The 23,239-nt window shown below is 47.7% G+C and overlaps 1 protein-coding gene across 7 annotated transcripts in view; it reads right to left on the bottom strand.

Moving 5' to 3' along the window:
* TCERG1 (transcription elongation regulator 1) overlaps positions 1–19,031 on the bottom strand; it is a 29,619-nt gene extending 10,588 nt beyond the window's left edge. The window contains exons 1-14 of one of the 7 annotated variants that reach the window (XM_027902279.1): positions 18,792–19,031; positions 18,044–18,076; positions 16,040–16,192; positions 15,655–15,892; positions 12,902–13,144; positions 9,301–9,363; positions 7,835–8,035; positions 6,456–6,571; positions 5,245–5,333; positions 4,094–4,254; positions 3,203–3,269; positions 2,101–2,236; positions 1,236–1,325; positions 382–500 (exon numbers count right to left, since the gene is read on the bottom strand). In XM_027902279.1, coding sequence (XP_027758080.1) covers positions 382–500; positions 1,236–1,325; positions 2,101–2,236; positions 3,203–3,269; positions 4,094–4,254; positions 5,245–5,333; positions 6,456–6,571; positions 7,835–8,035; positions 9,301–9,363; positions 12,902–13,144; positions 15,655–15,892; positions 16,040–16,192; positions 18,044–18,076; positions 18,792–19,016 — 1,934 coding nt within the window. In that variant the 5' untranslated portion in view covers positions 19,017–19,031. The remainder of the gene's footprint in view (positions 1–381; positions 501–1,235; positions 1,326–2,100; positions 2,237–3,202; positions 3,270–4,093; positions 4,255–5,244; positions 5,334–6,455; positions 6,572–7,834; positions 8,036–9,300; positions 9,364–12,901; positions 13,145–15,654; positions 15,893–16,039; positions 16,193–18,043; positions 18,077–18,791) is intronic. The other 6 variants (XM_027902287.1, XM_027902309.1, XM_027902297.1 and 3 more) reach the window with 6 other exon arrangements.
* Positions 19,032–23,239: the final 4,208 nt, after the last annotated feature.

Raw genomic sequence — 23,239 nt, 5'->3', positions numbered from 1 at the left:
CTTCCAAATCCAAGAAACCTCCCTACTACTTCTCAGAGAAGAAGAAACAGGGTTATTAAAGAAACTTGTGGTGGATCCTGAGGCCTTTCTCACAATCCAGGCAGCATGCTGGGGATTTCTTCAACTTGAAATATGTAAATCACTATAAATATGTAAATCATTAGAAATATGTAAATCATTAGAAATATGTAAATCATCATAAATCACAAGTTCTATTATTTCATGGATTAAGTGAATACAAGCACATAAAAGAAGATTTCAACAGTATCTGATGATTTTTCTCCTCTTTGCCCATTTTGAACAAGGTTAATCAACCCAATACAACCCAACATCCTGCATTCTAGTACAGCTTATGCACACAAACCACAAAGAAGCTCCTACCTTGGATTAATCTTTGCTTCTTCCATCATTTTCTTGAAATCCTCCTTGGCCTGCATTATTTTATTTTTCTTCTCCTTGCGCTCTTCCTCTGCTCGGGTTTTCACATACTGATCAAACACCTACAGAAACACCAGTCACCCACAGCAAACACCCAAACGTGACACACAGAACTTCTAGGTAAGAGGGAGGAAAAATCCCACTTCTTTTTCCTTCTCTCCTATTTCCTTTCCTCTTACCACAAAACCAACACAGACGAGGCAGAAAGAAGGGTTAGGGACTCTTTGTATTTCAATATGCAAATGATCCAAGCTGCTGCACATGCAAGGTGCTGTACCTAACACATCATCTGAGACCTGGGAAGAAGTTCCTTACACATTCCAGGTAACATTTTCCTGGGTCCCATGTTTCAGACACTTCCTGTGTTCTTGAAGCTTTCCATTTCCCTACATCCACTTGAAGAAAAGCTGATGAAGTGAGAATTTGCTTAACAATAAAAATGCACTTTAGTCTTTCCCCCGACCACTTTTTTTTTTTTTAAATAAATAGCTGGATTATTCATTATGTCAATACTTTGAAGAGATATTGATGACTCTCACAATTTCATTCAGGTTTTGGCAGCTCTCTGTAAAACTTTCACTGTATTAAAATATGAGACCTTCTGACCACAGGAAATAAAACAACTATCAACACTTTCCCTTGTTGGCTTCTTCCGTTTCCAGACAAACCCTAATCATGACAAAAATCCCTTTCAACACTGATTAGTCTGGAGGGTTCACAGAAACAAAAACAGACTGAGGATTCAGATAAACCTGCAGTAGCTGTGTCTGGATGGGGAGTGAATTTGACTTTTTTACCTGTTTCCTTTCTTTCGGGTTGAGCAGCAAGTAACGAGGATCAAACACGATCTTGTGCAGCTCTTTCTCCCATGTTGAAAAGGCAGAGACCTTTAATTAAAAGAAGACAAATATACAAGAGAAGTTGCACAGTTTTGTTTGAAAACTCCAAGACACCTGTTGAAAAGAAGGAAACAAACTCATCCTGGAGTTTTCATCACTAGTAGATGATGGAGGCTGTCATAGAAAGTTTCAACACTAATTAGCTCTGAAAACTTCTAACTAATAATACACACTTAATTACTACTGCTGTGTGACATTAAAACCAAAAAGTACACTGGAAGAAAGCCTTGAGAGGCTGTGTTCCACAGGCAGCTGGAACCACTTCCAAATTTAGTTACTATCAAATTTATATTCTAATAGCCTAATTTATCCATCAGAATTGATCGGCATCAAGTAGATTCCAAATTTAGTTAACTAATAGCAAAAAGTCTCCCATTTAAGGATAAGACTGTAAAGACTAGAGAGGAAGTTGCTGCTTTTCTCAGTAGGAACATTTCCAAAAACATTAGGGATGTGTCCAGTTTGTGTGTCCTGTTTATCTTCAATGGCAGCTTCCAATTAGGTAATTACTTAACTTGGGGGGAAAAAAAAAAAAAAAGGTCTGTCTGGACTCTGTTTCATTTCACTTATTAAGAAACCAAAACATTGCTGTAATTGTATCTTTCCTTGAAATCTGGAGCCCTGTAGGAAGAGCATCCATTGATCAGAGGAAGGATGAGATTGTTTCCTTACACAAAACACTGCAGCTTCAGAATTCACCAAGAACTGAAACCTCTGCCTGAACCTCCCTCTCTCCCTCCTCACACACACACAGGTTTCTGACCCCTCTCTCCAGCAGCATGTCCTTGAACTGCTTCATCCGAGCCTCCAGTGGGACGATGGCTCTCTCCCGAGCAGCTTTAATCTCAGCCTCCATAGCAGCCTCCTTCTCGGAATCAATGTCTTTGATATCGTCTTTCCTGAAAAAAAAAAAACCACACATAAAGTGTAATTTGAGAACTAAAACGCCAGCCCTGTAGGTCAAAAAACAAACCACGTCAGGAGAGGAGGGATATCACCCACTGCTCCACAAGAACAGGCTTACAGTCCATGAAACCCCTTCTCAGACATGGATACGAACGCTTTCCTACCAAGAGCTCAGGAGTCAAGGTACTCCAAACAAATTCAGTGCCAGCAATGACTCCAAGCAATCAGAACACCCCAGCTGCACTCAAAGGTTTTGCCAGTCATGCAGCAGATTTTACACAGCAGCACTAATTTTCTGATCTCTTGTTCAGGGCCATGAGGCACTAAGGCAGTTTGTTCAGACCGGGAATACCTCACAGTCTTCTAGTCAAGTGAGTTTGCTGATTTAGGTTCACTAAGAGCAAAGGCCCTTCATCCCAAACAACATCCAGACCTTACTGCCAACAGCTCCACATCCCTAGGAGCACATGACCACAAACAACATGACAAAACCATTCTTAAAACAGCGTAAGTATATCACATATATCACCTCCAAAAGGCAACCAGACTAAAGGACCTGAATCAAACTCTTAAACCTTTATAACAGAGTGAAAATAGAGAAACCACTACGAAAATCTAGGTGGCTGGATACTCTGGCAATAAACTCTTGTGCCCAGAAATCAACAAACAACAGAAACAAGGTATTTAAGACAAACTGCACTCAAAATATTCCTTGGTTTCACCAACTTACACCATTTATTCCCAAAAGAGATGCTATTTCCTCTCTGCATACGTTTCAGCTATCTCAGGGAAATATCAAATACCTGAGCTGCTGAGCAGCAGAAAGTTGATGACTCTGTTCCCCAACCCTTTCCGTTGCTGTTCTGCTCTGCTGGACACAGCATACACATCTCAGGTTACAAACTTCAGTTATTTTACCAACACAGACTGCTTGGGATTGAAAAAGCAAAAAAACTTACTTGCGTTTTTTTATTTTAATAGGCTCATCTTCGTTTGCTTCCTCTGCAGCTTCATGTTCTTCTCTAACTGTAATAGATTTCAATAATGCTTTAGATTTTGTACTGATGAAAGGTTTGTAATTTATGAGTGAAGGCTTGTGCACAAACTGAGGACAATGTGTGCAGCAATCGTGTTCTGACAAAGGGAGACATGTGGTTCTCAGTCACTTTCAGAGTTACACCACAGGAATTTGGGGAGCAAAACTACTGGACCAGTGATCAGTTCAGAATTTAAAATGACAAACACTGACCTATTATTTCCAGGGAAAAACAACTCAGGTCAAACAGCCTAATGAAGCATATTTGGAACTCCTGATTACCCACTTGCACTTTGCTCTCCTCCAGCTACCAAATCCACATGTCATCCCAGGACCATTCACTAGAATTGAGGCCAGAGAAAAATCTCACCTCATCTCAAGCAGCTCCTTGAATGCTTTCTGCTCTTGGCAGCTGTTTCCAAACTCTACTGTGGTTGATGATCTCTAAGTTAACTCCTCTTCTGTGGGAGCCCATTCATACATTATGATTAATCTTTTCTGGCCTCTTGCTTATAAAATGAGCACATTCCCTCTTTTTAGTCAGTAAAAACTGTGGGGTTTTTCAGCCTGTTGGCATTTTACAGAACAGTTAACCTTGTTAGCATCCACTTTCTTCAAATGGGCTGTTTTTTCCCCAGAGGACTCTGCAATCTGCATTCCCACCAGCCTCTTAACATTGCACATTTACACACATTTTCAATATGTCCTTACATTTCTGTCACTTATTTAAATGTTACAAGCTATGGAAATCAACACAAAAACAAGTGGTGAGTTATATTCAGGCTTCCTAAGACGGCAACAAGATTGCTCTTACTAAGTTTTTTAGCTTCTTCCATTCCTTTTTTGTGAGGAGGTTCTTGAATGATTTTGTCCACGTCAGCTCTCCCGATGAGGTCGTCGGGTCGGTCCCACATGGACAGTCGGGTGGTGGGGTTATAGAAGAACACACGCTCGTCCCCCGTCCACACCACACACCTGGGGATGGGACAGGAGGGCTCACATTACCTTGTCTTCACTCACTGTGTACCCATTACCATGTTCACAGAGTGAAGCACGATGGCCACACACACACACACAGAGGTTACACTGACTGCACAGCTGCCAAGACATTCCTACTGCCCAGCTGGGACCCCCTGAACTGCTCCTTCTCTCTGCTGGCAGATTTGAAAATGCAGTAATTGAAATTTGACAGTGAAAACGCAATTTTAAAAATGCTTTTTATCAGGAGCTTTTTAAGAGGAGACTCAGTTCTTCTCCGGAAAAACGTTTTAGAAAGTGGAATCAGATCTTGGGATAAAGTTACCTCCTCTCTTTAGTGCCCCACATACTATGAGAAAAGGCAACCTCAGGATCTTGCCAGATTTTTGTATGTGATGGGATGAAAGACCCACAGAGGCAATTTAAAGGGAGACAGTTTAAAATACTGAGCATTAATAAAAAACAGCGATAGCTAAACTGCAAAGATGAAAACATCAGGAAGATTTTTACCTTATCACACAAACACAGATATGATTTACATACATTACAGCAGGAGTCACCCTCCTGACATCACACAGGCACCTGAGCAGTTTCTGGGCTAAGTTAAAACGAAAAGCTTGTTTTGGCCAGCAGCTGCAGCTATTTGTTTCCCAAGGCACAGGCCAAGAGAAGCCCAGGGTTATTTTTTTTTTTGGCCAGTATTTCATACCAGACCAGGAGGAATCGGTGGCAGGTGAACAGGCTGGGATATGAAATCCTGGCAATGGGCCCTCTGGGACTGCAGGCAGCGAGTGGCACAACAGCCAATGCTGAGCATCAGAACTGGTACCGTGCAAGCAGTGCTGGCGGGAGGAACACGCCGCTGTTTGGGACAGCAGCACACCAAGAACAGGTTCTTCACACACTATCACTTGTTCTAACCCCCCCAGCAGCCACCCTGGTGGCTCCAGGACCAGCCCTGTCAGTCCCATGGCAGCAGCCACCTACCACGGGGTGCCTGGAATAGGGGTGGTGGCAACTGGCTTGGCCTTCTGAGCTGCCTTCTCTTCCTCTGTCATTTCTTCCTCTTTTGGCTCCTCGAGGAAAAAACAAGTTAGAGGATCAGGCAGTGACGGTTGGCTAACTAATTATTATACAGTAACTAAATTGTTTGAAACAAGCAAATGTATTTTGAAGCCATGCTGACAAGTAGCTCACAGTGACACTTCATCCACGCCCAGAACAGAAGCACTGGAACTGCAACAGCACTGCTACTCCAAAATCTCAGTTCCAAAGCCTCTAAGCATTTTCTTAACTTTTGATTTCAGCAAAACCTGACTTAAATGCCTTCCTAGATCTGCATGAATCCTAGAAATCCAGGGAGGCTGGGATGCAGGGGCAATTTCTGCCAAAAAAAAATTTTCATTTGCTGTTAAAACGCGTTTATTTGAAAATGAGAGATATGGAGTATGAAACAGTGAAAACCTGCAACAACCTCTGCAGTAGAAATAAGCTTAGGTTATTTCTGGCAACTACCTCAGAAGTAAACAGGGTGGAGTGGCAACAAAATCCAGCCACCTAATTCTGTGCTTTTGCCTACTAAACTACATTGAAGCTCACAGAAATCAGAATAAAATTTTTAATTTTTATTCTAACACCCCTTAGCACCCTCAAGAACTACCCTGTTCAGCACAGCAAAACACCTTCCAAGGAAATTACTTTTGTTTAATGAAAACACTACAGGACACATTCTAGGACACACGTTCCCAACAACCTAAACTTAGCAGTTACAGCACATGGAGAACATGTCAGCTTTGTGTCAAACTGTTCAAAATAATGAAGTAAAGAAATAGAGAAAAAGCTATTAAATATTTCCAATATTCAGGACAGGTTTCATTTTCTGAGCACCTTAAAATCAGTGAGAAAACGCCACATTTATGTAATGAGCTAACTTTTGCCCCATGTTCTTACCAATTCCTCAACTCACATACTCTGTAACTTTCTTTTAAATTACCTTTTATCCTTATGTAAAAAAAAAATAACAAGAAAAAGAAAAGTCTGAGTCTAAAAAGGAAGGCTTTCAAAATCCCCTCCAGAATTTAAGAACTCAAATTACTAACCATGGCTCCTGCCAACCTGCCCTGGCTGAGATGCAGCCACAGCTGTGGGATGTGGGATTCACAGTGGCCAGACTGACTACTGGGTTCAAGGTCTTTTACCTCTTTTATCAGTTCCTTTATAGGTTCTTCTTTTGGCTCTTCTTCTTCTGTCTCCATCGGTAAAGGCTCCTCTGAGGGTTCTTTAATTGGCTCTTTGACCTTCTCTTCCATTTTTTCTAAATAAACATAGACTCTTCCTGAGTATTAAGAAATCATTATAGAACCACAACAAATTTATTTTTATTGATATAATTTTCCAAGCACAACACCAACCCAAAACTTCTTTTGAATGTATTCTCACCACTTTCTGTCCCTCTTAGGCTTTGCAGTGTCTGCTTATAAAGTCACAGTTATCTCCTGTGCCAAGATCTACTTGGGACTGGAAAATGAAATATTGTGAGGTAGCTATAATACTAAAGAGCTGACTAAGGTGTACCCCAACAGGAACACTGAAACACCAATAAAAATATCAACTAACAATGCAACACTGAAGACCACTTCCAGATTTTAAATGTTGTGGTTAATAACAAAAAAAAAAAAAAAAAAAAAATCTGAGACAATGTAGAATTGCCTGGGGATTGCTCTGCATTCATTTCAAAAAAACCTAAAAGGCATAATCTTTTCTCAGCAAAATTGGGATTTGCTGTCTTAGATGTTTTTATCTCAGAAAAAAAAACCTATTATTTATTCTGAATTATTAAGAAGATGGGCATTAATTGAACTAACTAACAGTATAAGTGTCCTGCCTTTGTCTAAGCAAAGATTTCTTTTAACTAAAAATTTGGGAGAAAATAGAACTATTTGGATCTGTGTTCTTAAAAGACTTTATAAACCGAATAAAAGCCAAAGAATTTTTGCCCCTTCCTCCTTATTTATGATACAAGAACAATTTCCCCCCCATATAACACCCCCATGGATCTAAAGTGCATTTAAGTGAACACGTGTCATAGAACATGAGCAAAACACACCACAGGGATGTGGAGAGGGAGAGACGATACTATTTTACGTCATATTCCAAATCTGTTTATATGTTTTTGAGGATGTTAAATTCAGCCCAATGATCTTAACTTTTTCCTGGTTTACAGCCCTTGGAATAACTGACATTTCTCCTCCCTTTCTATCTGCAACTGGAACCTTCTCAAACACATGCGTACATGAAGTACTCACTTTCTACCGGCACAGGAACATGCATTTACCCAGGGCACAGGATGTGGGAGCAGCTCTAGAACCAAACACGCTGACAGTACAGTGGGAAACAAACTGCAGCTTTCAGGCTCAAGACCATCTCATGAGGATACTTACAATCAGAACTTAAAAACATTCTTCAGAGAGATCAGATATTAGAAACATTCCCGCTCGTGTTTCCACACACAATCACTAACTGTCCAAGTGATGTTCCCAGTGCTCTTGCCACAGTAAAAGAAAAAACTCTAAAGTACCTTTTTCTTTCAGTTCTTGGGGTTTTTCCCACGTGGACTCCAAAGTCCTGTTGTTGTAGTAGTAAGTCTTTCCATCTGCTGTTTTGTACTCCGTCCACTCGGAGACCGCGGTGGCTCCCGCCAGCGTGGCGGGGGAGGCGGCAATGGCCACCTGCGGGTGGATCATGGGCACGATGGGGGGGGCCATGCCAGGCAGGACTCCTGGGCAGAGGGAAAAAGGGAAAAAAAGGAGAAAGAAAACAGTAAGTGACAAAGCAGGACCTAAGGACCAACACCTAGCACGTTACCGACTTAACTTACAAATAATCGACCCATAGAAATAAACAGAAGGATTGTTTCTCAAAGTTAAATTGGAAAAGCAAGGCATTGTTACCAAATTTCCTTCCTGTGTTTTGCAATCAGTAATGCCCATTCCCAGGCAAATTAGATGATTTTTAATTTTTAATTAATGTGTAATTCTGCAGAGCACAAAGCTTGTTAGCTTTTAGACATTTGCTTTTATATTTCAAAATTAAGTGCTCTATTAATTAAAAAGGTCTTTATGAGATCTCTGTAGCAAAAAAAATTTGTTTTTTTAAATCTACTCCGCTTCTTAATTACACTATCACTAAGAGATATTCCTATTGCTCTTAAAAAAGGAAACAGTGGCTTGAATTTGAGCCATGGAATAAAGAGTAGAACTTTGGTAAATCTTAAATACTGGCATTAATTCAGAGCCTTCAATAAAACCTAATGAGAATGAAATAGTATCAGATTGTTGGGTTTGTTTAGTGCTGCAAACTGATTGAAAAAACCCCACTTTATTGAAATCCTAAAGTAAAATGGTAAGCAAATATCCAAAGATAAGAAAGCCAGAATGCTGCACTATCCTATTATCTCTCCACTCATCCCAACAAACTGGGTATAATGAACAGATTTGGAATGACAAGTTCTAGAACAACCAATTGGATAGGATTGGAACTACAGTATCATAAATTTGAGCCTTTGACATCGAAAAAGTCTTGTTTTAAATAATGGAAAAGCACACATTACACATTGCAATAACGTGTTCTCAGTGAGTGACTGTTCTTAAATCCACAATTGAAATATGAAAGTTCACACTCAGACGCACAGACACGCACACAACATGCGAGCACAGCCAGCCACTGCACATGTGGAGCAGGAAAACAAAAATCCACACAAGAAACTAGGAACTAAGTATGGGCATGAGAGTCACAGTCATTACAGAACTCAATGGTTACAGAAAACTGTATACGGGAGTCTGGGTACAGAATAAGCTGACACTAACAGTTATTTGGGAAGTTATTTCCTGGCCAAATACGATATTTGCATTTATACTGGTTTTGAAAATAAAGTAATATATAGTCATTCAAGTGGGGAAGCAAATAAAGAAATAAAAGAAACAACCACATTCACTACCATGCCAACTTACAGACAAAACGAACTAGGATGGGTTTGGAAATTACCGGTCTTGGTGGTAGCGACTGTCTTTACATACGGGCAGCTGACTATTTGCATCATTGCTACACCTGCAAAACGGATAGGAAGCATGTTGGAAAGCTGCCATGGGATGTCAGCTACCACGGGGTGCTACGGACTTCCTGCCACAATTTGGAATGCCATTTGCAGCTGGCAGAGAGGGAGCCTCCCAGCAAGAAAATGTGAATTACTTTTGCTCCAACATTTTACGCCAGATCAAATGTAAATCTAATTTTAAACTGCAGCAACAGTCTCTGCCTACATTAAACCAGCTGTTTAGCAAGTTATTGGCATGTCATTAAAAAGAAAAAAGGTATTTCAGTGAAGACTCAGGGGTTTAAGTTCATCTGAGGGGGAATGCAGCTCTCCTTGTAGGGCAGCACCACGGGAAAATATCCCACTACTGAGGCTGCTTCCACAGGCAGCCTCTGCTGGGACAGACCCACGGGGAGCAACAGCACAGTGAAACTCACAGGCTTTGCTGTCCTCAATCTGCTGCTGCACTTAAGAGAGTAGGGTTAGGGTGGAAGGACAGATCTGAACTACTCAGAGCAGCGAGACGGGGTGACAGCCAAGTACAACTCAGAGGGAAAACTGAGGGTACAAGGGTCATTACAGAAAGGCTGCAGGTGGAAGTAAGGGGGTAAAAAGCAGTAAAGCTGCAGACAGAGGTACACAAAGCTGCACTAGGACAGAGGCAGCCCAAATTTTCTTTATTTTTGATTATCAAGAGTGGCACAAGCTGAAAAATACTTTAAAAGCTGTAACTCGCCCTCAGAAAGGTGGCACCATGCACTGGTCTGCTCTCCAGCTCAGTAAGAAACAACACAGAAAGGCACAAAGAGGAAAGCAGCTCTTCCTCTTTGATTAGACCAAAATTCAGCGAGAAATTAGACAGGGATGAAGGGAATGCATTTCCAAAACCTCCATTTTGGGTGTGGAAGGCAACTACAGAAATTCTCTCTGGCTGGTCCAGTCTGGACACTCAGAAACTGAAATACTTCAGAAACCTCCCCTTCAAGGGTTTCAATTCATCACTGAGGTGGGAAATGCTCCAGTGGAAAGTGAAATTAAACCCCTGTGTTTACAACCAAAGTAATTTCTGGGTTTGTTCATTAGAGATATAGCATGGAAATCATACATAAATACTGCCAATTTATTTTAAAAGACAGACTAGAATTGTAAGGTTCTGTAGTAATAATTTCAATAAGAGAATCCCAAACTAGTTTTATTAAAAACTTATAAATTGAGACATAAAAACATTGACTCAAACGGCACTGACTGAAGTGCTCATCTAAACTGGGGAGGTGGTCCTGTAGTCTACTTGACAATGGATCTGCAAATTCGTTTTGTTAAGGAAGTTACAGCATGTCTCCAACGTGGGTCAGTATAAACACCACTATCTGCAGGGTGCTGGAGTTAGGGATGCTGCAGCGCAGGTAAGACTGAGCAAATACCCAAGCTGTTTCCTCTGCCAAGGTTATTCCCAAACATACAACTGACTTAGAACATGGGAATTGAGAGAAAGCAGACTTACTTTTTAAGATCTGAGATTATGAGATATCACTAATCAACACTTCCTTTGCTCCATCTTACTGCAGTATAACAAGAGATTAACTTTGAAATTACTTGCCCAGTGGTATTTATTGTTCACCACTGTCCCTGTAACTTCTAACCTTCATAAGCCCTTTTGACTTCACTGATACTGCCATGAGTAATTTAACTTCTCTTCTGTTTCTTGTTACTTTAAGAGCTTTTAAAGGCTTCCTTCTCTTTTACAGTCTTTATAAACCCTCACAACCAACTCAAGTCAGAAATAGCTGAAAGCAGACAGATTTCATTCTGTAATCAGGTGAACTGACAAATCAGACCCACTAGTGGAAGCAGCACTTTGCTGCCAGGTGTCCTTCCTCCATGCTGTGGGTTCCACCTGAGCCCAGCTCACTGGGAGAACTGGTCAGAGCCCACACTTGTTATCAGGGAAGTTCTAAAAAAAGTAATTTTCAAAAATGAGTTTCAGGAGGAGATCGATGTTCCTGCTCTGCCTTTGCTCCTGTACTGCACTACTCCCAAAACTTTTTGACTGACAGCTCACAAAAAAGCCCAACCCAGACACATTCCCAGTGTCTCCATTTCCACTGGCACTCCTCCACTGCTCTGACCATCCCCACTTTACCTGACAGATCACACTTCAATAGATTATATCCCTCACACATGTGTAAGGACCCTTCACTCCATGCTGATCCCTTGCTGGCAAGGTCAGAATTCACAGTTCAGCACATTCAGCTGACCACCTTTAAGGCTCACCCATTTTACTGTTCCTCCAAACCTCACAAATGTAAAGTATTTCTCCCTCTACCCTTTATTCATTTGTTGTTCAGCCTTGAATATCATGTTCAGGATAGCATTTGTTTCCTGGCTTAAAATGAGTCCTACACTGTGATTTCCTTTTCAGGCCAAGACAGACTGAAGTAGCTTTGCTCAGTTATTTTAGAAGACTGTTCTAAAAGCAGAGGCAGCTAAAAGCTGGTGCTCTCTTCTAGTCAGTGCTTTAACTGCTTTCAGGCTTGCTCCCCTTAGCAAAGGAGTGTTCTGAAGGGTTACTTTTCATCCACCCAGTTCAATGGAAGGTAAAGGCCTCCCTCCACCTGCACTGGGTGGCTGCGTTAGGAGGACAGCAAGGAAGTCAACTCCTTGTACAAAGAGTCAGAAACACAAGGATGATTCTCTGTCATTCCTAATCACAAACTAACTTGGATCCAATACAACTGCAGTCTCCAACCTTCCTTTGCAACACGAAATCGACAGCTCGTGGTGTATGTTTAGTGCCACCGTGCACTGAAACACATCAGTTCTGTACTAGAACAGGAACTCAGCTGTATCCATGCAAATGAAACGTGGTGTGTAAGCACTAAGTGGTATTAGTGACCTCCTGCAGCAACTACAGAGAGCAAGCGAGCCCAACATTTTGCCAGCCTAAAACTCCTTCCTTAGGTATCTAAATATTTCATAAAAACTTAGGAAGCTGATTTACCCAGAAGCACTGTGCTGCCATCTAAGATTCCTTCTCAGTGGTCTTTAAACCCAAAGCCTGTGAATAACACTCTGGCACCCTGAATGCTTTATTATGGTCCTCAGGTCACACCTCAACACTCAGCGTTGTACCTGATGGCTGCAGCCTGAGAGAACTGGAAACACCTGACATCACTGGGTCATGATTTCCATGGTAATTGGTCCTGCTCATCCATGTCCTAGTAAATATTTGTGCACGAGACTTAAGGTCTAAATCAAGCAAGTAAAAAAAATAATAGCAATATTGCAATTAGTAAAATATAGTGCTCGATATTCTCATTTAAACATTATATGTTTAAATGCAGCTGTTTTTCTGCTAAGTATAGCAAAGAACTAGAAGTAAAAAAAATGTTACATTCTTTTTTAATTAAAAAGTCTGTCTGCTAACCCTGAATTCTTTCAGAAATACTCTGAGGAGAGGATCCAGGCAAGTTCTGTACACAGTGGACACATGAGTGCAAACAACTGACAACATGGACATGTAGCAGACAAGACAATTACAGTTTGCCAATTTACCTGGAAGTGGAATAGGCATGCCAGGAAGGGGGACACGAAATGGAGGTACCATTACTGGTGGAAAAGCAGGAATTGCTGCAGTTGGTTGAGGTACTGCATGAGGAACTGCAGGAGGCAATGTCTGTGGGACTGGCTGGGGTACAGTCTGCACAGGTGTAGCAGAAGGAGCAGAGGTTGAAACACTGACTGATGGTGTGGCAACTGAAACACCCGAACTCGGGGTCTGGTCTTGTGTGGTAGGTGCTGATAAAAAAACACAAAAGAACACCTTGTATCTTAGACACTGCAATATATTGCTGCAAACATACTGGCGCTCTGTTTCCCGGTACGTAAGAGATATGCTCGGATATAACCAGCAGGAAGACACTCCTGGACAAAAAATACTTTGCCTTCTCTGGAACATTAAATATTCACAAAGACGGTCAATTTCCAATTTCGCTTTGTCCCATTCTTTACACCTAAGAAGCCTCCACAGCAGTAGCAGGGGTGTATCAAAGGACTAACATAGCCTGAAATGAGGTTCTACTCTGTATCCCTGTTCAGAGAAACAGGAACAGAAGGTTACAGAGAGTTTCCCATAGCAACAGACTGTCCTTGTCTCACACGAACGCAGGTTCTGCTTTTAACAGCAGCACCTGCATGACAGCAGTCTGCCTAAGACTATGCTGGGCTGCATTCCCAGAACAGGAAAATATCAATAAAAATGTGTAAATAAGTAAGGAAAAGGAAAGTACTTTTGTTCAGCAGCTGCAAGAACTTTCTTGGTCTTCAGTGCCTCCCAGTGGGAAAACACACGACTGGCATTCAGTTCCACCATCCCTGCAGCATAACTGAAACCAGCCCTTAACTGGGAGCAAACAACCTCACAGCACGGGCCAACAGGAACTACAGACAAGTCTGCTTAAACTTCAAATTCACTCTGCAGGATTTGGTGCAGGGAAGGAAGGAAAAGGAAAAAAAAAGAAACCACACCAATTTATGGCCATATTCCAATGGGCACACCATGCATTTTTTAACACATTCCAAATAACATAACAGTATTAGCATATTTAAATAAAGATTTCTGATCTTTCGTTAAGCACTTCAGAAAGGGTGAAAGTTCTTAGCAGTGCCTAACGTTTAGGGAAACAGAGCAGACAGTCAGTATGTGATTTGTAAGACTTAAGTCAAATCAGTACCAGGCAAGAATGAAGCTCAGCCAGAAGCCCCAGTATTATAAAGTTATAAAATTATTTTCAATTATAAAATTTCATCACCTAGGCACAGACACCAACAGTAACAGTTCTTGAAAGCAAAGACAAAGTTTAGCAGATAGAACAGGCAGAAGTGAAAGATTCTCAGCGTTCGATATTAGGAAATTTAAGTTCAGAGAAGGTGCATAAAGTGCCGTCACCAAAGCAGGATCAGCTCTCCCAAGCCTGGCATTGTGTCAGGAGCTAACATTCACCTCCCATCCCACTCGTTACTCAGCACAACCGTTAGAGCAGACCATAGCTCAACAAAGCTGCTGAACACAGTACTTAGTTACCTTTCAAAATAAACAAAAGCCCTAAAACGCTTTGAGCAACACAAGTTCTTTGCTGCTCTAATCATGTGTCCTCCCACAGCCTCAATGAAAACAGAATTTAAGGGTCACCTAAATTTGACTCCCTTTCATACACAGGTTCTGAAGTTTGGGCTAAATGGCGAGTTAAGCTTGATTTGTCTCCCCTGTTACAGGAAAAAGACCAATTCCAGAGGCTGCAACTCTACAGCCAGCTGGAGTTGGAACAGTTCATCTCCTGCACACTCTCTGGCCTGGCTCAGTGAACACATCAGAGCCAGAGCAGCTACAACGCCCAAGGCTGTCCCAGTGCTGGATCCCTGCTCAGCACCAGTGCTGTTTGTCTGTCAGACAGGGTGCTCTCTGAGCTGCTCCCTCCCCAGCACACCTCGCTCTGGGCACAGGGAGTGACCTCACTCAGTCTGCTGCTGACACACTCACGTGCAAACAGACCCACAGTACATAACACACCTCTCTGTCAAGATGCACCCGAGGCTCCTGGGCAGCACACACGGGACAAAGTGCAGTGCCAACCACACTGCTGGTGCACAGCCATGCATTATGTGCTTGCTGTGTAAATTCAGCCCCCTTCCCTCAGCTGGAAAACCCTTACAAGCAAAGGCTTGTGGAAGCAGCACTAATCTCCAGACTATTATTCAAACGTCATGAGTGAACAATAATGGCTCCAAGGACTTTCTTTTTCCTCTTTGTACAACTCTAGAAAATAGGAACTGAGGAGGCTTAGGCAGAAGAATAATGCTAATAAAAGTAACCCACCAAAGCAGCTCTGTTCTGTAATCAACCAGTACTCACAGCCCAGCAGCTCTCAGAGACACAATCTTCTACAGCAACACATGCCATGGAGAAAACCACCAGGAAATTGCTACAACTAAACTCCTGCCTCAGATCAACTTTTCTTTTCAACCACCTTTAAAAACAGTTCAGCTCTATCTAAAGTCAAAGGGAAATAGATGCATAATAGCTCTGAGATGATGTGATAACAGCAGGAGAAAAATATACAAAGACCTGAAGAACTCTGAGACTGGGGGGGAAGAAAGGTTTGCATGCAGGGTCCTTCTGGATTAAACACTTTAAATTCACACTCCACTTGATGATGAAACAACCTCCAAGTTTTTGCTGCCATTCCCCATGCAGGACCCCCACCACCTGCTCCCCCCGCCCGAGGCCCGGGACGCCCCTGGGTACTCACTGGAGTTGGTCTGGGACACTGAGGTGGCCGTGGTGGTGGTGGAGGTGGTGGAGGACTGCGTGCTGGAGGAGGTGGATGGCGAGGCTGCAGACGCAGGGCTGCTCGTGGTGGGGGTGGAGGCCCCCACGGCCTGTGCCTGTGCCGCCAGCATCGGCGTCAGCTCCGACTGCTGGATCACCTTCACCCCGTCCGGCTTCGTCCAGGCCGACTCGCGCGTGCGCGCGTTGTAGAAATACACCTGAGGGGAGAGCGGCCCCGTCACCGCGGCACGGCCACAGGCAGCCCAGTCTACAGCCAGGAAAAGGGGGGCAGCCACCAGCATGGCTTCAGCGCCCAACTGCGAGGCCAGGGGCTCACAGCAGGACCAGCCCGGCACACATCTCACCTTCCCATCGGGAGTTTTGTTCTCTACCCAGATCTCCTCAGCTGGGGGCATTGCTGGTGTTCCCGGCGCGGACACCGGCGGCATTCCTGGAGGGAACATCATACCAGGAGGTGGTGGCATGCTACCCATGGGAGGAGGCATAAATGGTGGTCTCTAAAGGCATATAATAACAACAATGATCATAGTGATAACAACAACAACATAATTTTCAAGCAGTTTTCCTTTCTTAGACCACCAACAGACAATACATTGGCTGTAAGGATAACTCTGCTAGGCTTGGGAGCTTCTCTAACAATCCAAAGCTCCCAGCTAAGGGAATGTGCTTCCTGCCAACACCCCCACCTATGGCAGAATAGCTGCCAGCACTTCACGTCTGAGATGCAAGCATCAATGCATCTGAAAATGGTGACATGAAGAGAAGTGTGGTGAAAGAAAAGTCCTTTCCTAAAAAGAACAAAACACCCACTGAACAGTTACCCAGTGACCCTCCCAGGGAAGAAATGTTAAAAAAAAATTAAATTATAAGTAAGGGTCCAATTTGATAGCACAGCTGAGCAGTGGGTTTCCTTACAATCCATTATACTCCTCAGTTTCCCATTAACTAAATTTCTAACTAGTGCCAATTAAAAGTAAAAAGATACAATTACATGCTCATTATTGCCCCATGATGAGAAATCCCAACCTGCCTTGCACATCACAGTCACCTGAAAGCCTCAACACCTGTCTGTAATTCAAAGTATGTTCAGTTCTTTTATTCTACCTGTTTATTGGGACTGTTTGAAATTCCCTGTGCACAACAAGTACAGCAAATGCTTCCCTATAAAAAGCCAGCTGACAAAATTCACTGAGGTCTTTTAACTTACTCTGCAAACACCTACAACTGCAGCCCTAATCACCTCCATCACTCCAGCTCTACATGAAGTTGTGATTGAGAAGTTTTGCTCTCCAGTGACAGCCTCGAGCTCCGTGCTCACCGGACACCCCGAGGGCTCTGCTGAGGCCAGGCCAGCCCAGGACATCCCGTGGCACAGGGAGGGGGTGGCTTGGTGCCAAGCTGCACACACAGGCCCTGAGCTGCACCCCTGCACCCAGAACTGGAGCTGTGCCCCTGGCAGCTGCCAGTGCTGCCATGTCCTTGGCTCCCATCTGCACTTGGCTTTTGTTGGAAGCTTCCCTGAGATCCAACTTTCTGCTCTGAGAGGGATATTTTATTAAACTGCTCTTTAAATCCATGTACCAAAACAGTTGCAGTTATTTGTGTTAAACACTACTATAAAGGAAGCCAAGAGTGCGTGGACAGCCTTCTATACAAATACAAGAAGCCCTCAAGGCAACTCCAGCCTGCCTTCCCCTCCCTTGTTCCTCCCCCAGCTCCTTCACCTGCCACACAATGAGCTTTCCTGCTCTACAACCCGTGTGAAGGATCCAGTGAAGCTCACTCTGCACCTGCTGCTGCTGCTTTCCCCAAAGCAGGAGTCAGACCATGTGAGCAGGTGGTGCCTGGTGCACAGCCAGGATCTCAGCATGTCCTGAGCCCTGCTCCGAGCACAGCTCGCCCCGTTCCCACCACAGATCCCTCACCACCCTGTGTGTGACCCCACACCTCAGTGTGGAGCAGAGCACGGTGCTGGCACAGCCTGGGACACCCAGCCGTGCCTGGTGCTGGTGAGGAGCTGTGGAGCTCCCAGCCTGGCACAACCAACCAGCCCCATGTGACACTGCAGCAGCAGCAGCACCCTCAGGACGCAGATCAAACACAGAAATCCCAGAGACACCCACAGCCAGGCCTGGGATCCAAAGTAACTCTGGCTGGTTCTTCAAACTGCAATTACGAGTAATGGATTTAATCCATTGTTTACAGCACGTGGTAACATTGAGCTCCTCAGTCTGCCCTCAGCCCACACAGCGCTTACACTGCCCTAATGGCACAGCACCCCCACAAGGCAAATAAACAACAGCACTGCACCCCCACAAGGCAATTAAAATAATCCATTTCTCACTCACAAAGGTCTTGTCCCTTCCAAAATGTCCAGGTCTCTGAAAAGTAGACAAAAGACCTTAAACCATCCATCGATTTAGCATTGCCTCGAGGAGCTGTGCAGCAGCTCATCTGCATACCACAGGTATGCAGTGGTAAATAACACCACACCTGAGCCTTGTGCTCTGTTCTGCCCCTCTGTTTCCATCACCCATTTTAATGTCCCTTTTTCTACTATAGCCACAGAATCACACAATCACTGAGGTTGGAAAAGAGCTCCAAGATCATCAAGTCCAACCTGTGACCGATCCCCACCTTGTCACCCAGCCCGGGGCACTGAGTGCCACGTCCAGTCGTTTCCTGGACACCTCCAGGGATGGTGACTCCACCACCTCCCTGGGCAGCCCATTCCAATGCCTAACAGCTCTTTCCATGAGGAAATTCTTCCTGATGTCCGACCTGAACCTCCCGTGGCACAGCTAGAGGCTGTTTCCTCTTGGGCTCTGCTCCCAGGGAAAAAGGGACAGGACAACCCCCACCTGGCTCCACCCTCCTGTCAGGGAGCTGCGGGAAGTGAGAAGGTCCCCCCTGAGCCTCCTTTTTTCCAGGCTGAGCCCCCCCAGCTCCCTCAGATGCTCCTGGTGCTCCAGACCCTATCCCAACTCCATTCCCTTCTCTGGACACACTTCAGCCCCTCAATGTCCTTCCTGAATTCAGTGACCCAGCACAGGACATTTCCACGTGCCAAAACCCGGCAGAACCCCTGTTCCTTACCTGTAGGTGTGGAGGCCCCATGGGCGGGGGGATACCCCCAGGCGGCGGCATCGGAGGCATACTGGGGTCGAACGGGGGGCGGCCGAAGGGGGGCCGGGGGGGCGGAGGGGGCCCCCGCATCATCCCGAAGGGAGGGGGCGGCCGCAGGAGGGGCGGGGGGCCCCGCAGCACCGCGCTGGGCGGGGGCGCGGGGCCGCGGAACCGCAGCGCCTGCTGCTGAGCCATCCTGGGGAGAAACAGAGAGGGATACAGGGAACACCGGTCACTGCTGATCGCTGCCGGGCTGCGGGAAAACCAGTGCTGACCGCGAACAGAGAAAAACCTCGACAGACACCAAAAACGGAGCGGAAACTCCGCCAACTATGAGTGGGTAAAGCTAAGCTTGTAACTACTTCAAGAGATTCCTCTCCCTCACAATTCAAGGTTATTAGTCCCCAACTGCTGGTTTCTACTCGTAGGAACCGAGACCCTGAGGTGGGATGGGGCGGGCGGGCGCTGGAAAGCGCATCCCGCCCTGCCAGAGCTCCTCCAGCATGCTCTGCTGCTCCGCTCCGTCCCGGGGCCCTCCAGCCGTGCCCGGGGCGGGGGCAGTTCTGCTGCTCCAGGGGCTCCCGTGTCCCCCGCGGGCGGGACCCGCGGCAGGGCCTGGGCCCCGAGCACCCACGACAGGACACACCGTCACCCCGGGACGGGCCAGCGCTGCCCCGCGGGAGCGCTCCCACCACCGAGAGCAGCGCGGGCGTGCTCCAGGACCGGGAACAACACGGGCTACGAGGCGATAACCAGCGACATACACGGCCTGTCCAAACCGCGAGGGGCCCCCGCGGCAGCCGCGCCCGGGGGCGGCCCCAGTCCGCTGACCGGGCACAGGGCCCGTCCCGCCGCACGCGGGGCCGGGAAATGGAGGCGGGAGCGCTCCCGCCGGCCCCTGCGCGCCACGGTCCCGTCCCCGCCCCGCCCGGGCCCGGCGCGGCCCGCCCCCGGGTACCGCAGATCGGTGCCGAAGCGCTCCCCGCCCGCCGCCGCCGCCTCCCCGTCTCCGCCGCCGCCGCCCCGCTCCGCCATGGCCGCCGCCGCCGCCGCGCGCACCCGCCCCGCCCCCGCGCGCGGACCCCGCCGCGCCCCATTGGCCACGCCGCACGCCCGTCAGCGCGCGCGGGGGCGGGAGCGCCCCGCCATTGGCCGCCGCGCCCGCCGGCTTTGAATGGGGGCAGCCGGGCGCGCCCTCATTGGCTGCGGGCGGGCGGCGCGCGCCGCTCGCGGGCGGCGGCGTCACGTGGGGCGCGACCCCCCACGGGGAGGAGAACCCGGAAGTGATTTCTTGTGGTAAAGGGGAGGGAGGAATGGAAAGAATGGCCGGGGCGCGGCGCCCAATCAGCGGGCGGGACGGCACGAGCCAATCAGCGCCCGGGGCGGTGGCGCGCACCTGGCCCGGGGAGACGACCGGGGGGGCGTCCCGCCCCATGACGTCAGGGGGCCCTGCAGCCAATGAACGGGCCCGCAGCGGGGAGCCGAGCGCCGCCAGGGGGCGCTGTGAGAGGGGGAACGAGTCCTGAGGGAACCCTGGCGGGGCCGTGACGGGACCCGCGGCGAGGAAGGGACCGGGGGCGAGGAAGGGACCGGGGGCGGGGAAGGGACCGGGGCCGAGGAAGTGGCCCCGGCGGGGCCAGCGGCGGCCGCACCGCACGGGGGAGCCTGAGAGCGCGGGCAGCGGAGCCAGCACTGCCTGGATCCCGCCGGCGTCCTGGCAAAGGAACACCCCGGACGGCGGGAGCAGCTCCTGCCCCCGCGGGTCCTGCGCTGGGCCACCGGGCCCCTCCGTCTCTAATGGCCTTGGATCGCTGATCCCGCGTTTCCCGTTCCTGTCCGGCTCTCAATAAAAACATCTGTCTTTTATTAAACAGTGAGAATAATGGGATTGCTAAAGGGCCCTTTGTCGGTGGTGAGCCACAGAGACCCTCACACACTTTGTGAGTTTGCTGCTCGGGGTTTTTACTCGTGGGGTTTGCTTGAAGTCGCTGCCACTGTGAGGATTCTGGGCAGGTCAGTGGGTGCTGGGGCTCCCCAGGAACCTGCGTGTTCCACCCCATCCCAGCATGTCCTGCTCCATCCCAGCATGTCCTGCTCCATCCCAGTGCGTCCCACTCCATCCCCTGATGTCCCCAGCCTGTCCTAGCCCCAAACCTGGGTGGCAGCAGCCTGGAGAGCCATGGCCCCTGGGAAGGGGATCAATGCTCAGCTCTGCCGTCAGGGTGAGGGGCACAGCACCTACTCTGCTCTGCCAGGGGAGAGGAGAAGGAGCTGGGTGTGCCCCCCACATCCCCCCCTCACCAGCACTTTCCTACAGCAGAGACTGAAACACGTTTTGGCCACTGTGGCTCAGATCCTCTCCACTCAGTGGGACTGCCTGTCTTCCACGCATCTTTCATCCCCTTTTCATCTCCCTGTTCCAGGCTTGTCTCCATGTTTTATTGATGGCAGGCTGGCAGGCAGGAGCAGCTGCAGGGCCCTCTCCTGGGTTTGGGGAGGGGGGCTGGCCCCACTGCTTCACCCCAGCCCCCCTTACCTTTGTTTTCTTAAAACATTCCAGCCAGGAATTCTCTGACTGCAGCTCCTTCAGGAGCAGTTAACGGTGAGCTGCAAAACAGGAGTCACTTCGATGAATCTGCTGGCAGCTCCCTGTGCCGCAGGACGTGGCTCTTGGCAACAGCACAGTTTACTGTGACTGATACACACTTCTCTGGATTTCATTAAAACCCGGAATTCCAATAGCTCAACTTGCTGTTTGCCCCAACACCCTCCCTGATTACCAGCAGGGTGCAGGTACAAACCCCACACCCAGGGGAATTCCAAACAGATCCAGGGCCTCGGGATCTACTGATGGGATCACGCAAATGGAATGCCTTTGGGGCACTGAGGGTATCCAGGCACTTTTCCAGAGAAGTCTGTGGCTGGGTCCCCCACTGCAGCCGCAGTTCCCCTCTCCCTCTCACTGATCCTTCCCAGGCCTTTGGTCCGTGGCTGGAAAGCTGTTGGCTACGTTGTGCCAGGTACTGGCAGGGGCTGCTGCCACTGCTGCTTCTGCTGCTCCAGAGAGTGTTCCCAGGAAGGTTTTAGAACTGGGAACCATTTCAAATGTTTGGATTTCTGTAGTTTTTAAAAGACTTTTTCTGACACGATCTGACTTCTCTGCCAGACATACAGGGAGGAATCCTGAAATCCTATGTTTTGGGTTCTCCTGCCCACATTCTCATGTTTCCTCGGTCCAAGGCAAGTGGCCTTTTCCATCCTCATTGCAGCTCTGTGCCATGAGCTGGTTTCAGCACCGAGGTTCCCTGTGGCACAGCGTGGCAGCCCTGGAGCTGCCATGGGCTCCCGCTGCTGGGACCGGCCCCTGCCGTGGAGCTGCGGCAGCCGTGGGGCTGTGCTGTCTCAGAGATACTGACGTCTTGTCATCCTGTTTTAATTTTTTGCTTTCAGATTTCAGGTTGAAGTGCGATGCCAAATTAAAAATTTTGCCCTGGGCTGTCTGCAGGGCCTCTGGGCTGCTGTGGTGCCAGCATCTGCCGGGGAGACCCCCAGATCCCGTGTTGGAGGGCAGCAGCGGGGGGAGGCTCCCGCTGGCACAGTGGTACCTCCACTTTCCCAGTCTCCCCCTTTCCTCCTCAGCCTTGAAATTCACTGCTCAGATTGGGAGTGAAGCCCCTGCCCCTTGCTGCTGTGGGTGCTGTGGATGCTCTGGGTGCTGTGGGTGCTGTACCCCTGCTCACTGATGGGGCAGGGCCAGCCTGTTCCGAGGCCACAGGAGGCATCATCCAGGCATCGTGGGGAGCAGGTGTGTCTGGGCATTGTTGGAAGTTAACAGGGCATGCCCCAGGGCATGACATGTTGGCATGGCATGGCATGGCATGGCATGGTGTGGTGTGGTGCACGCAGGCCCTGGGCACAGAGCTCCCTGGTCTGGGCCAAGGTTTTCCCTGTATTTGACATGAAAAAATCCCATTTTCTCTGTACCTGCGGAGTCTGCAGATTCCCCCTGACACAGGGAAGGGGGTGCAGGTTCAGCTGTGGTGAGGGCAGCAGGCAGGTGGGAGGTCTGGGAGGTGTCCTTAGTCAGCCAGAGCAGGGGTTCACCCAAATGGGCTCATTGGACGTGATGGCTGGAGAGGAGACAGCAGAGCTGAGCCCAGCCTGACTGCCTACAGTGTGTCACCTCTTGCAGCTCCTTGGCCAGGACAGTGCCCTGTGAGTCCTTCTGAAATCATCAGAGTCCTGTAACTGCATCAGCCACCACAGAACTGGGAGCCAGCCCTGGCCAGGAGGCCCCATCCTGAAATTCTGGGGGCATCCAGGGAAAGTTCTCCTCACTGAAACCAGCCACAGAGCTGACACTAATAGAAAAAGACCACTAAAAAGCTGTGTGATATTCTGTTCTGCTCCCGGTCCCT

The sequence above is a fragment of the Empidonax traillii genome, unplaced genomic scaffold (genome assembly GCF_003031625.1).
Source record: "Empidonax traillii isolate 1590-97213 ecotype Southwest subspecies unplaced genomic scaffold, ASM303162v1 scaffold22:size5013007, whole genome shotgun sequence".
NCBI lineage: Eukaryota > Metazoa > Chordata > Aves > Passeriformes > Tyrannidae > Empidonax > Empidonax traillii.
The sequence above is the reverse complement of the archived record's forward strand: the minus strand, read 5'-3'. Positions and strand labels throughout refer to the sequence as shown.